At 51.1% G+C, this 14,448-nt stretch overlaps 1 protein-coding gene across 2 annotated transcripts in view; it reads right to left on the bottom strand.

The window, feature by feature from the left end:
- Positions 1-10,176: 10,176 nt before the first annotated feature.
- GFPT1 (glutamine--fructose-6-phosphate transaminase 1) overlaps positions 10,177-14,448 on the bottom strand; it is a 35,917-nt gene continuing 31,645 nt past the window's right edge. For both annotated transcript variants that reach the window (XM_071799402.1, XM_065856548.2), the window contains one exon: positions 10,177-14,008. In XM_071799402.1, coding sequence (XP_071655503.1) covers positions 13,964-14,008 — 45 coding nt within the window. In that variant the 3' untranslated portion in view covers positions 10,177-13,963. The remainder of the gene's footprint in view (positions 14,009-14,448) is intronic.

Raw genomic sequence — 14,448 nt, 5'->3', positions numbered from 1 at the left:
CAGAAAGCACCAGGGTGATACACAGGGGCTGCCCACAGCCTGCACTGCGCCCTGGCTCACCCTCTTGGAGATGGATTTGCAGATCCCCGTTCTGGTGCAGAATAAAGTACCATCACACACCTTGTAGCCTGCAGTCTTAGGGCCGAGTACCCTTTGTGGCTGGTTGGCATAAATTGGAGGGTTGTACGTCACCGGCTGTGCCTTTTTCTAGCACAGATTTTCCTCTTTGCTTAACTCGCCCGTCCCCATCTCTGGCATGGACGGAGTTTGTGCCGTGCCATCCCGGCGTCTGCGTTGCAGTGATCCGGAGAAGGGCCTTGTGTCTGGAGGAGGCTGTGAGTGCTGGGCCATCCTGCCCCTCGTTGCTCTGCGGGGATTTTTGCCTGAATAAGGACTGTAGGATTTGGCCTTTGCTTTATACCTCTTCAGAATGATTTCTTACTGAAACAATTTGGCTGAAACAGGCGCCAGCTGCGGCCAAGTGCTGGACCACCCAGGCCACCGGCCTAATCCGCTGTGGCACATTTTTACATTCCCACAACATAAAATTAAATAAATAAGAAACAGACCAGAATGTGAGAAACAAAAAAAAGAAGGCACGAACTGCTGGAAACGCACCAGAGAATCCATTGATTCAGTAGGATAAATGCAGATCTTGATCGGAACAGTAGGTAGGGAGCGCAGTAGCTTCTGAGACCTTTCAGTACTTTGGTGTTAGCAGGCAAAGGTCATAAGAACATAATAATCTAGATTTAGAGACAGAACCCGACTGTTGCAAACGCCTGAGCAACAGAGGCAGAAATGGAAGGGGGGGGAAACCAGTTTAACCAAATTGCTGTGTTAGATTGCCAAGGACAAACCCCAGTGCCCCCGTGTCCCCCGGCTGGTGCTGAGGGGCCACGATCCCAGGGCAGCACATCTGGGGATGGGGCAGCACATCTGGGGATGGGGCAGCACATCTGGGGATGGGGCAGCACATCTGGGGATGGGGCAGCAGTTCGGGGGGCACGAGGGCTCCATGGAGCTGCAAACCCGCTGGCGGTGCCCATGGTGTTTTGCAGGGCAGAGCTGTCTGCACACGGGCAGGGATCCTTCTTGGAGATCTCCTCTAGTGTCTGTTTACTGCAGTATTTAACGGGGAGGGCTGTGCTGATGAAAAGCCAAAGGGGAATGCTTTCCCTAAAAAGTAATTCAGATTTTGGCTTTAACAAGTGAGCTTTATTTGTGTTATTTATTTAAAAACAACAACAAATTATTTACCTGAAAAAGCAAACAGGTCACACCTCTGGCACTTGATATGCTGCTCCTGTTTAATCTTTGCCCCTCTCCTTCCCATGGATTTCCTGTCCAAAAATTCCTGCCTTCTCTCTTTCGCTTCCTTTCCGTCCTCGTTGGAACGTGATTTCATCGCAGCTAACTGCACTGGGGAGACAGGCAGCACTCATTTGCAATGGTGATGTGTGTCTGTCTATTTGCAGCCAGCACCGTGATAAATCCCTTTGCCGGAAGCTCACGATGTTGGTTTGGGTGGGTTTTTTGTTGTTTCTTGGTTGGTTGGTTTTGTTTGTTTCTGCAGAAGAGATGAAAGAGATGAACTGTGCTGAAAGCCATTTCCACACTCACCTCCCTCCTTGGAAGGGTCTGCAGCTGGGGGTGGGACACTGCGTGCTGCCCGGTTCACAGTGCTGCACTTTGCTAATGCATAAAACACTGCAGGATTTCACAGCTGGTTCCCATGCTCCGGGGAAGCCAGGAACACACTGGGGCTGCTGGAGGAGCTGTGGGGCTGTCAAAAAGGGGGCACGTTGTCTCCAGTAGCGATTTCTAGCCCAGCTGCTCAGGTTTGCAGCAGGAGCGGGTGTGCTGGCTGCGCTGTTGCTGCAGACGAGCTGGAGCAGGAGGCGCCGCCGCCGTCGGGGACACTGCACTGTGCTACAGTTTTCTTGGGAGGCACCAAGGCTTTTCCCAGCTTTGCTTTGTCAATCTAATTTAGGCTGGGACTGTCTGGAGACGTTTTTGCTCTGTATTGATTTTTTTAAAAGCATTTCAATCAGGGGAGCGGATTTGTGCCGGATTCAGCTCGTGGTGTCTGCGAGCGAGAGTTGTGCAACAGGGACCGAAGCAACGCTGCAGAATGAAGTTCGGCTTGTTTATTTAGGCCTCTGTGCCATTCTTTTGAAAACAGTGTAGATTTACTGTCACATACACCCAACTGTCCTTCATTATCCTAAAATGTGGCTCTGGCAGCAGCAGCCGCTCTTGTTCAGACAGCAGGGCCAGTGTGGCCACTGGGGGCTGAGGTGGAGCCGGCTGTCCTGGCGCTGACGTGCGGCTGGGATCTGGTGGCACTGTGACCCTGGGCTGTCACCAGAGCTCTTCCAGCCCCACATCCCCTCTCCAAAGCCTGAGCCAAACTTGCTGAAGGAACCGGGAAGATTTCCTTACATCAGCCCCCAGTGCCCATGCACATCAGTGTTATGAGTCAGGCAGAAAACTCATCTACTGGCTTTCGGTGCATTTACCTCTGTGATGCTGCTGTAATTAATATTTCCTCCTATATGCAATAGGCTGACGTCTGCTAAAGAATGAGCTTTGTCTGCATGTCTTCCAGTTTTATTGCATACCCTTGATCTGGAGGCACAATTGCCTGCACAGCTCCCAGCCCAGGGCAGCCAAACATTGCAAGCAGTATTTTGGATTCACAGAATCACTGTGATTCTGCAGTTTGGGGCCTGACTGAGCATCCTGGGTTGTGTTTAAAAATAGAAAAGCTTGATCTTTCACTCCAAAAAGCTGTGAGCAGAGAGAGGCAAATGGTGGCTCCCAGCTATTGCCTCGAATCACACCAGCACCTCCTTCACTTCCTCGCCAAGATCTGTTACCAAAGCTCTGAGCACTTTGCAAAAGAGCTTTGGTCCTGGATGTGAACGCTGTGTGTGCAAAATGCTGGTAGTGCTCACGGCTAAATAGTCTGCGGGAATCCTGGTTGTTTCTGGGGTAATAACAGCCAGATAGCGACCATCCGGGAGCAGGGACCAGGTGGGATCTGGGGTTATTCTGGCTGGCTTGGTGCTTCAGGGATTCATAACCCGCTGGGTTTCTAGCAGTGGGATCTCTGCAAACCAGAGCCCGGGGCTCTCCGGCTCTGTCCTCAGACGTCTGTGCCCACGGTTGCTCTGAGCAACGTTCCACATGGGACCAAGAGGCGTTTCTTGGTGTCCCCACCCCACAATGTGAACACCGAGCCACCCTTCCTCTGCCTCTTGTACTGTTTTTGTGGTTTTCTAATCTAATCATACGGAAGGTGGTGGTTTTTCTCCACTCCCAGGAGATTGCCATGGACGTTTCAGCAGGTTTGGGGGGGTTTTGTGGTGGTTTTTTTGGCTATCTGTTCTTGTTTGTGGGGGTCTGGTGTGTGAAACACACAAAGTGAGATGCAGGGCAGTTTTGTGACAAAACCATCACAAGGACTGAAGGTCCAGCTGTCACGTATATATATAAGACGACACATGCTCACCATGCAGGTTAGAAATTCAAGTCAAAGCAACACAGATTCAGCCATCACAACTGTGATTGAACAGGGAAAGAAAAGCGGGGGGGAGTAATGAACTTGGCGTTGTTTCTTGGGCTGCAGAAACCATTCAAGACAAGACAAACTGGCATCTCCAAAGCAGAACGCTCTGCTTGAAAAACCAGGACATCTTTGGTGGCTTTTATTGTTTAAATCCTAAAAACAAGGCAAGTGCAAAATGCAACCAGCAAATAATCTGTGACCGTCGCTTATCCGGGGAGGGGGATTCTATGTCTTAGTGCAAACCCCTCCGATGTGGGGCTGCCAGGACCGGAGCGGCGCTCATTGCGGGCAGGGAAGGTGGCAGCACGGGGATGTTGTTCTGGCTGTGGCAGCTCACCCCCCTCGCTCCTGCTCCTTGAAGCTCTCGGATCGTGGCACCGGAGGCGAGTTGCTCACGAAGCGGCGGTGGCATCAGTCTCTGGAGGCGGTGATGCGATCCACCTGCAAAAAGCAGAGGCAGCGTGAAGAGAACAGCCCGCGGAGCGGGAGGAGCAGCCCTGCGCCGACACCGCGCACCGGGGCTCCGCCACGCAGGAGCAGCGTGGGGTTTGAAAAAGCCTGGAGATAAGGGGATCTGCTTTCTGGGGTGTTAATTCTGGCCTCAAACAAAGGAGGACTTTGTGTCTGCCGCATAAGAAGCCAGACTCGGTGGGATTACTCACTGTAACTGAGATACTACGGGAAAAACTCAGCGTGATGGGCGGGTTAATCCTCGCTCTCAAGGGGCCTGTGATGTAGTCTATCTCCGCTTCTCTTTCTTGCCTATTTGTGAGGTTAACGCCGCCTCCTCTGCACCTTTGGACCGCAGTGGGAGTTTGCAAAGCTGTGCAGCCCTATGTGGGGAAGTTGGGTGTTTGTGAATCAGAGATTGTATTTCTGGGACACCGAGATACGGTCGCTGTTGAAACACTGCAGGGCGGGCTGGAAATTGGGTCGTTTGCTGCAAGTCCAGCACTGAAACAGGTCTGGTGTCTGTGAAACAACCTCGCACGGGGCCCCTGGCAAAGCGGCGGCTCTGGAGGTACCAAGAGTTTTGGGCAGGAGCTCCCAGACTCATGTGGGGACTCATCCCTCCCTTGGGGCTTTTCTCCCTGTTCCCATCCTGGGAAGCAGCATCCACCCGGGCTACACGGGCTTAGGAGCAGCTGTAGGTCTCCCTCTGTGTTTTTTCCAGCCATAGAATAACGGCAGATATTTCCCTTTGGAACAGAACTTTACAGAGTGCTTTCCAAATTCACTGAAACAAGCAGAAAATGCCAAAGACCACAGCATCCCCAGGCTGCTGAGCCCTTCTCCCAACCGAATGTTCCTACTGATGAGGAAAGTGTCTCGGAGCTGATGTTTCCATGGCGTTAACGCCCAGGTCTCGCTGCAGTTTTTTCCTATGCTAATAGCAGCCACCCACATCTACTCAAGAGCAGTTTTTCTCGGAGCTGTGACCAGCGTAGCTCCAGTTACCCACAGCCCTCTGGCTGCTGGCCTGCTACAAACCAGCCGGTCACTATAATTGAAGACAGCTACAAATAAACAACTTGCTTTAGTGCTTCTCCGTGTGGGCATTTGCCGTGATGCCACTTAGACACATGGCGATGCAAACAGGAGGGTGAAGCATTGAGATCCAGCACGTTTTCTAGAGAGATGTGACGGATTGGGAGCTGCGACAGGTGTAGGAGCAGGTTGGAGCTCTTGCTTTGTCTCGGCTGCTCCCCAAGAAGCTGCGGTTGCCTTTTGGTGACACCTGCACAAAGTGGCATCTAGTGACTGGTTTCAAATCTAGAGGAGGAAGGGAAAGGCCAGGTGTCCCTTTCTGGATCCAGCAGTGGATCCAGAGGGGATGGCACCCATGCCATTCGGGACGTGACTGTCTCACTCTCTCTTGAGCTTGGAGGAGACTGAGGGGGGACCTCATTCATGTTTACAGAGATCTAAAGGGGCAGTGTCAGGAGGATGGAGCCAGGCTCTTCTCGGTGACAACCAGTGATAGGACAAGGGGCAATGGGTGCAAACTGGAACACAGGAGGTTCCACTTAAATTTGAGAAGAAACTTGTTCGTGGTGAGGGTGTCAGAGCCTGGCCCAGGCTGCCCAGGGAGGCTGTGGAGTCTCCTTCTCTGCAGACATTCAAACCCGCCTGGACACCTTCCTGTGGAACCTCAGCTGGGTGTTCCTGCTCCATGGGGGGATTGCACTGGATGAGCTTTCCAGGGCCCTTCAACCCCTGACATCCAGGGATTCTGTGACACGGCGTGGCTGTTCTGCAGACTCAGGTCAGACCTATGGAGAGGATGGGGATGAGAACTGCGGCTCTGCTTTAGCAACACAGTTGATGAGGGGTGTAACACACACTCGCACAGCAACCTGTGGCTCCTCGCAGTGTGCTTCTGCGGGAGTGTTTCTATCTGTGTAACTCCCAGCTTTTTGCAACGCTGAATTCCCCCCAGCATGGCTGGCAGCACAGGCTTCATGTTCCGTTAGCAGGAGGGTCACGAACCTGTCTTGGCGTGGGACGTGTGTCGTGAGTTTTCCCCGGATGGACCAGTTGGGGCTGTTTGGATAGAAGAGAATTTGAATTTTCAGCAATGTTTCTGGCTGGGCTTGGAGAAGTGTATCTTCCCAATGATAGGAGACGCCGCAAGAAATGCGAGAAGGAATGCGAGTCCGTGCCACAGCTGAGAGCAGAGCTGTCCGGGCGGTGACCGCGGGGCCGTTCTGTGCGTTCGGTGCTGCTCTTGCACCGGTCTCATGCTGCAGAGGTTTTGCAGCTCAAGCACGGGTGTGCCGGACCGAGAGGCTTGAAGAGCAGCTTTGATTATGAAACCAACTTCAGGCACCTCGCTGGGCTTTGCCAGTGCACCGTGAGTCATCCTGTGCCGGCAGGCGGTGTCTCACCCGTTGTGGGGTGCTAGAACCACCCGCTCGTGAACTTGAGGAAGGCATTGGAGGGGAGGAGAGGCGGCATCTCTTTCCTGGCAATGACTGTGTACCACTGGAGCGGGGCGGTTGTTGGAGATGCCATCAGCGTCCAAAGCCCCGTGGTGCTGGGTGCAGAGATGAGTGGGGGCTTAGCGGGTGCGTTTGCTGCAGGATTACTGGGCAGAGACAGAAATCACAGAATCGTTTCTGTTGGAAGAGACCCTCAGGATCATCGAGTCCAACCATAACCCTACTCCGGCACTAAACCTAAGAACCTCAATTGCCTTTTAAACCCCTCCAGGGCTGAGAGGAGCAGGGAGGCTTCGCGATTGCTCCCCTTAGCGGGAGCTGCGGTGTTGCTTCGGTACAGCCGAGCTGTGGGATTTGCCTGCCCAGGGTGACTTTTCTGCTGAAAAAGGTCTCAGGATGAGCTGCCACCCATTCTGCACACGGTCCCAACGCGTCTCCTGGTGCACGGGAGCCCTTGGGAGCCTAAGTGGCTGCGAGCTGCGGCGGGAGCGGGAGCGTCTCCAGCACGTCTGGGCTCACCGCCGCTCGCGGGCTCCTGCGCTAATGCTGCTGCTCGCTGTCCAGACACAGGCGAGCAGCTTGTTTGTTTAAACTTGTTTCCATAGGAATTTGTAAGGACCATGGGAACATATTTTATTTGACCTAAACAATAAAGAATGAGACTGAGGAGGGGGAAGGAGTCCCGGCACGGCTGATTTGTGGGTCTGATTTTTCTCTTAGGCTGGGTATCCTCTTCAACACTGAGTGGACTATGTTGGCAAGTTAGCTTACTTTTTTCTTCTTTATTTCTTCAAATGCCTGCAATTGGTTGATAAACACACGGAAACGGGTCAGGAATAGCCTCTTTTAAGTACACTGGGCAACTTCTAGGTCAGAAACTCTGCTTTTCTGTCTGAGCTGGAGCTGCAGAGGCCGGTTTGTCCAGGTGTGCGCGGGCTGTCCCTCTGGTGAACCAGCTCACCAGCTCTGCAATCTCTCTGTGTTCGCCTGTGCCACTAAAGCGGTACCAAGGAACCTTCCCTCTTGCTGCTCTGGGAAAGGCCAGCGATGCCTGCTGCCTGATCCAGAGCGACACGGGCTCCTGGCTGCTGTGGCTCCTCCGAGGGGCAGGTTGTGGTGGCCCCGGGGGCAGCGATCGCGTGGGAGTTGTTGTAGCAGAGATGGGAGGTGAAGCCGAGCTCTTGCAGTGTGTTGCTTGTTGGATCTTCCAAGCTGTAGGAGCTGGAAATGTGGCAGGACATGCTGGAAGAGCGGCCCAGCAAAGAGGGGGTGTGGGCAATGAGAAAGGCAACCACTCAACAGTGCAACTGGCCAAGATGAGTTGTTGTCCTCATACGGTCTTTGTTACTGTTTCCCAGGGAGGCACATCAGCTGTCACTAAAGCCAGCGCCCCCAAATCCTCCTCATTAACGCTCTGAACGCCAAGGGTGCTGCTGAAACCACTGGGAGCTCAGGACCCACCACCTCAGCAGGTCTGTCAGTCCCTGGGTAGCGCTGCCCTGAGCACTCCGGTCTCTGCACAAAGCGGGGTGCTTCGTTCCCTTTGTGTATCATCTCCACACCACCGCAACCAGCGTGTCCGGCTGCTTTCTGAGCAGGGGAAAGAATAGAAACAGCTTTCACCACTTTCTGAGGTGTAAGGAACAGTCGCTTATCTCACAGCAGCCGATGGGGCTGATGTGTAAGAACAGCTCCACTGCTCTGGGTTTCTGTGCAATAGCAGCCTGTAAATGGGAGTCAGTTTACACGCAAACATCCCCTTCTTGTTCCTCTGGAAAAAACGTTGTGGGTCTCTTTCCACGCTTGAGCCCAAAAGGGGGCTGGAGCAAGAAGACCCTATAGCGTACCCTATGGACTGTGCCTTCCCCATTGACAGTGACCTCTCGTGCAGGGCCAGGCACCGTTTCTCCAGTCCCAGCTCCCACACGGGTGTTCTCTGTGCTGCAGGTGTGCCCTGCAGTGGGGAGAATGTTCACCAAGAAACCCTAATACGGTGTTGGCTAAACCCTGTTCCAGAGTCCTGGCTGTGCACAGTGCTCCTGCAGCGAGGGTGAGCGCTGCTTCCCAGCAGAAAAGGCAAATACGGGGAAATTAAAGAGCTTCACATCGGTGCGTGCAGTCAGCAGCTGGGGGCTGAAGGCTGACGCGCTGTGCAAGTGGCTACAGGGTGAATGGCAGGAAGCCGGTTGCTCTGCAAGGCCTGGGAGCGCTTTGGAGCAGGGAATCTGCTGTAATCTATTCAAATCAAATGCTTATGCCCTCCTGTAAATCTCAGCTTCCAGGAGCATATTAATCTTCAAATGCCATATTGCGTGAGACCAACTCTATGTGGGATTGAAGAGTTTCTGTGCAATGGGCCTGCAGGTCCTTTGCCCCTTGTCTTAGCTGCACCAGGATTTAAGGCCAAGACTTTCTTGCGCCCAGAGCTCAGGTCTGACTTGCTAAGGACCCTGGATGCGTCCCTTCACATCTTTCTCACTGCTCTTTTTATTAGCTTCAGGTAAATGTGCCATATAATGTATGTGCTCAGCTGGCCCAGAGGGAGATGTGACCCCTGGCGGTGTCCCACAGTTACCCCTGAGGATACAGCTCCCCTGCTCTTCAGAGCATAGGCCTTGGAATGTACGAAGGGGGTCCCCGCCCCCTCCCAGTGACAGCGCTGTGACAATGAGAATCTCCCTTCTCTGCTTTGCGTTGCACCCAGAGTCACCACGGGAGGTTCAGGTTCCCCTGAGCTGCTGCGATTTTCCCTGCTCCCGAGCAGCTGTGACAGGGAAAGCCTAAAGCTTCGAGCTGTTTTGACCCATTTTTCTTTATGACTCTAATACACGCGCGAACCATTTTTGCAGCTCAGCACAAGCAGAAGTGGACAGTCCTGCTCCCAGCATCTGCATAGGCGCCAACTTTTATTGCAGTACTAATGTGCGTTGTTTCAAGGCAATAAGCCTTAAAAAAGAAGTGGCATTGTGACCTTTTAATACGTCTACAGGGAAGGTATTTGTGCGAGGAGCAAGCCCAATCTGCTCGTGTCATCTAGGAAATGCAAGGGTTGGTTGTGCTGTTCTGCCCCTGGAGAGGTGAAGGAAATGGATCCGTGAATGGCTCTGACCGGCGGAGGGCTGGGATTTCAGTCCTTTGTCATTGTGGGTTTCACTTACAAAGTCATCCAGGCATTTTTTAAACATGAACACCCTCTAAGCCCCCAGCTGTTCTCTTACAAGAATGTGCACTTAATTGTCCCGTCTCAGCATCTGTGTCTTAGTCCTTGCGAAGCAGCCTGTGTGCTGTGTTCTGCACAGCCCCCAAACAGGCTCCTCCCTGAAAACAAACCATGAGGGATGTTCACTAAGCCTGGCTCATCTATGGGCTGTACTGACTGTGATTTCATCTCACCTGGTGATAGAAATAAGAATTAAGGTACAAAAGGTTATAGCGACTGTTCTGCCTTAGGGGTATTTTACGGGCTTTCTTCTTCGTTAGTGGCAAAGCACGGTTAGGAAAGGGCAGCTGAAGTATATTCCATCTCAGACACGACAAAACGCCTCCGCTGAGGAGAGAGGTGAGCTAAGCCCCATGTTTTTCTGCTTGGCACACGCTACCGTTAAGTTTCACAGGGGTTACCTATTCCTAACCACATTTAACTAAAGACCAGTAATTCCGTTTGGTTTATGTAGGGCACTTGATTTTATTCAAAGGGTGAGATACAAAAAAGTAAGCAAAAAGACAAAACCCAAATTATAAAACACTACAGACAAAAGTAAGACATCTTCTGCATACAGCACACAACAGGAAACGAGATACAGACTGGTCCCCACAAACCAAGCCAGCTGGATATGTACAAGCAAATAGACCTAGAAGGGAAGGGAGGGTGGGATTTGCCACTTCAGATGTCTATTTACGTAAACTGAATCGAAGGCAAATAGTTTTCTTTCCTTTTATTCGAACCAAAGACTGTGTTTCTTCTTCTTCCCGATTCTGATGAGGAGGGACTCCATGTTTGAGGCGACTTTGGTACATTCAGGTAGGGTCTAAAATTCGCCACAGCTAACACTGAAACCTCCCTGCGCTGCCGCCCGCTCCTGCTCGAGGGGTCGAACGCTGCTCGTGGCAGCTGGAGAGAGAAGCCTCGTTTTGCACTAACGTGTCGGTCTTTCTTACGCCTTTAGATGTTTCAATCTGCGGCTTAACCAAATCTAGTGCGTCTAGGCTCGGCTTAAGGCTCCTAACTGAGCGTCGTGTCACATCCATGAGCTCCTTTCCACTTGGCTCGGAAACTGTTCAGCTCTTTCCGTGCAGAGGGCTGAGATTTCACAGACAGGCTGTCAGGGCAGCTTTCTGGCCAGAAGGGCGTCCCCGTGCTCCTGGTGCAGAACCAGCTCCGGGTAAGAGCGCTAAGAGGAGACGGCGCTCAGCGGGTCATTGCAGCAACCGAATGCTGGTTTGGGCTCTTGGTGGAAATATGGAGACGGACGGGATTTACTGATGGGATACGCTCAGGAGAGAACTGCCTGTGGCCTTCAGCACAGCGCTATGGGAGGACGCCCTTTCTGACACAAGTACATTCCATGTACAACTTCATTTCCCATGATCACCTTACTTGTAGTCTGAGATTAGTGCTGAGCCTGAAGTTCTCTACCTTTTATCCCTAAGACCTATTGGCATGTGCGTCCCTTTAAGCCTCTGTAGACACAGATGAGGAAAAGAGTCACTTAAATCAAAAGAAATGCTGACAAAAGCACGCAGTGATAGGCAGCTGCTGTTCCGAATGGCAAAGGCCTTGATCTGTATTTACCTGTGGCTGAATTTTAGTGACAGGGCTACTGAATTTTTAAACACCTCGATTAGGAAGGAGGGAGTTTGACTGGCTCAGTAAGCAAAACATTCATTTGGGAGAGCAGAAGACTGGCTGTTAATAAATACCACAAGACATTCTAAAGGTTTCCTAAGGAAAAGAGAAACATCATCTGTTCATCAAAATGCAACACACCTAGACAAAATGAGGTAAGGAAAGCTAAGGAGAGTCCTTTATACATTCTCACTTCACACAGGCATGGCAATTAATGACGAGATGCTTAACGGGTTCCCTACCATGCTCATCAGAGAAATTCTTCATAGCAAGTGTGCTCCGCAGCATCCTTGATACTGCGCGTTACAACAGCGCACAGCCCAGCTGGGAGCAGCTCAACCTCTGCTTTGGCAGGCGGAGCTTTACACACGGCAGGCAGTTTGCTGGCAACTCGCAGAATGGGGCGAGCGCTGCCTCGGCTTCTGCCAGTCCACAATCTGGCATGAGTTTAATGCCTTACGTTACAAAAAATAAGGATTTGTCTATCACAGCACAAAACCAAATAGCTCAGCAATATCTCTACGGTTACACCCAACGTGAGAGTGTTCGACTTACATTTCTAACTTAGACTCCTGTTCTTTGGTCCTCTTTGTATACAACTTTCATAAATATTTAACAGCCTGCACTATCGGAGTTTGACTGAAGAACAGCCTGTATTGTGACAGTCTCCTGCTCTAGGAGACTCGCTAAGGCAGCAGCCAATCATCTGCACAAGGCCGGATAAAAGTAACGCTTGCTGCTTTTCTTCTGAAAAAGACCTTAAAATAATCCTCTCGTGGGGTTCTTTCACACGAGAACATGGGAGTGATCCTGCAGATCCTTGTGTCCGTGTGCTGGGGCGCAGGGGGAACCTGCCTGGGTTCTGTTCCTCCACGTGAAAGGTTTGCACAGTTTCCCTTCTCTTAAGGAAGCTGAGAGGAGGAGGAAGAGGAACCTTCTTCAAATTGCCAGCACTGAACACGCGTCGTGTTTTCCTTAAGGACAACTGTTGCCTTCCAGTGAAGCAGGAAAGCTACTGGTCATGTTTAGGCAGAGACAGCGCTGCCAGGAGTCAGTGCCTCATAAGCAAATGCAGTTTTGGCTGCTTCATTCTTAGGCACTGGCAGCACAGTGTGTTCATAAATTAATAGTCTGAGTGTATTAATAAACATACACATATTGGTTTGGAGAAGCTGTTTCCAGGCACGCAGCATTTCATTCTCATAATAAAGATAAGCTTTGAGCTGAAGCTGAATAGTTAGTGTGGTTTATATAAAATGGAATTGCTACAGGGCCCTGGGGCTGCGCAGCCTCAGCGCCACGGCTGCTCCAAACGTCACCCGCTGCGAGCAGAACTGTCCCAAAGGGCAGGGACAGTCCCCAGCGCCGCGGTTGTCAGCGCGGTTCTTAGGGGCCAGTGAACCACCTGGAATGTTCAGCAGCACCTGGCAAGCATTGCTTTATGCCTTGTAGCGGTTTGGTTTTAATTTCTATGGTACATGTGTAAAGCTAATTCAAAACCCATCAAGCTGATAATTTCTGATTCCCTGCAAGCTTGTCATAAAACTTTCTGTTGTATCTATCAAGCCTTTTTTATCCCCTCTGGTTTTAAACCAGCTGAATTTGACACAAGTCACATACGAACTGATCCTAAACCAAGCAGCACCTGCCCTCTGAGCGAGGGGCCCGGTGACGCAGCCACAGCATCGGCGCCGCCTCTGCCCGAGGGACACGGGGAGGAACTTCATGTGACACGTTCAGAGCGGTAGGTGAAGCTGGTTCCTTAGGGTGTGTTTATGGTGCCCCAGTGCTCAGCTCAAAGGGACAAAATCCTCCAGACAGGAAGACCTCTGCCTGTTTAAAACCCAAACAACAGCAACAACACACCAGGGGCACAAGCTGAGCACTGTTGGGATTCCCCGCCGTGCTGAGCCAGCGAGGGGCGAGTTCCACGGGCACAACTCCAGGGATACGCTGGGGTTACTCAGTGCGAGTAACCCACTCTACGAGATTGTCACTTGCTAGGTATTTGGCATAGATAAAATCCTTCTGAAGCAACGTCGTCACCACGTTTACCACGTGCCTACAATACAGGAGGTTGTGACTGGTCAGTTGAATTCCCTTTTGTACATGAGGCAGAAATTTACCCCAAATGCTTGTTTACAGTTTTGTTCGCTGTTAAAACACCTGCACAAGCATGACCAGTAACAGCTCTTGTTCCAGTTGTATATTCTGGGATCCTGCTTCACTGCCTGAGAGCATGACAGGTAATTCATTCCATGGTTTCTCATCAACAATTGGAATGAGCCACACTGGATAAGAAACAATGACATTATCTAAAAGTAAAGCGGAGGGCCCCTTCCCTAGAAGACTCAGTAATCTTTAAAGAAAACCATTTAGCATCTTTCGTGGAAGCCTATTGTTCAAAAAAACCCAAAACTACTGACATAGCATGTGGAATCAATTTGACAATCACTAATGTAATGGAATCACGGTGATCTTATACAGAAACAATGAGTTACCAAAATAAGATTTACCTAGGGGTCTTTAAAATCAAGTTATTTTGGTACCAAAAAAGTCTCTCATTTAATTCCCCTTTGCCCCTATGAGTCAGATGATCTTTCACTCTACAGTTACGGACTTGGCCAGATTTCTTGGAAAATCAACCTGCAGAGAGGGAGGAGAAAGAACATGCTTGTGAGTATTTACACACTTTGTGTATAACTTCGTAACGTGTGGAACGTTTGTTCTGCATTTAAACTGAAAACAGCTGAATATATTTCCATGTTAATATAGGATAATCGGTGTAGAACAAGTCCACCAACCTCAATTGTTACCACTCCACTGTCAAGAACTAAAGCATCATTCCCTTTATCCTGCACGGTTACGGTGCTCAGGTGACACAAGGTCACTGCGATAAGGGGTCGAGGCCGCTGTCTGAACTAAGATCAAATACCGAACACAGACTCAAACATCCTTCTGTGGGTCGTTACCTTCCTGCCAGCCCTCCAGAAGCTGCACTTGTACCAGAAACCAGACACGTCCCAACTCAAGCTGCGCAAGACTCGGCCGGGTGTGCTAGACTGCCTTCCGGTTTTGCTCACGAA

Source organism: Patagioenas fasciata, chromosome 26, assembly GCF_037038585.1.
Source record: "Patagioenas fasciata isolate bPatFas1 chromosome 26, bPatFas1.hap1, whole genome shotgun sequence".
Classification (NCBI taxonomy): Eukaryota; Metazoa; Chordata; class Aves; order Columbiformes; family Columbidae; genus Patagioenas; species Patagioenas fasciata.
The sequence above is the reverse complement of the archived record's forward strand: the minus strand, read 5'-3'. Positions and strand labels throughout refer to the sequence as shown.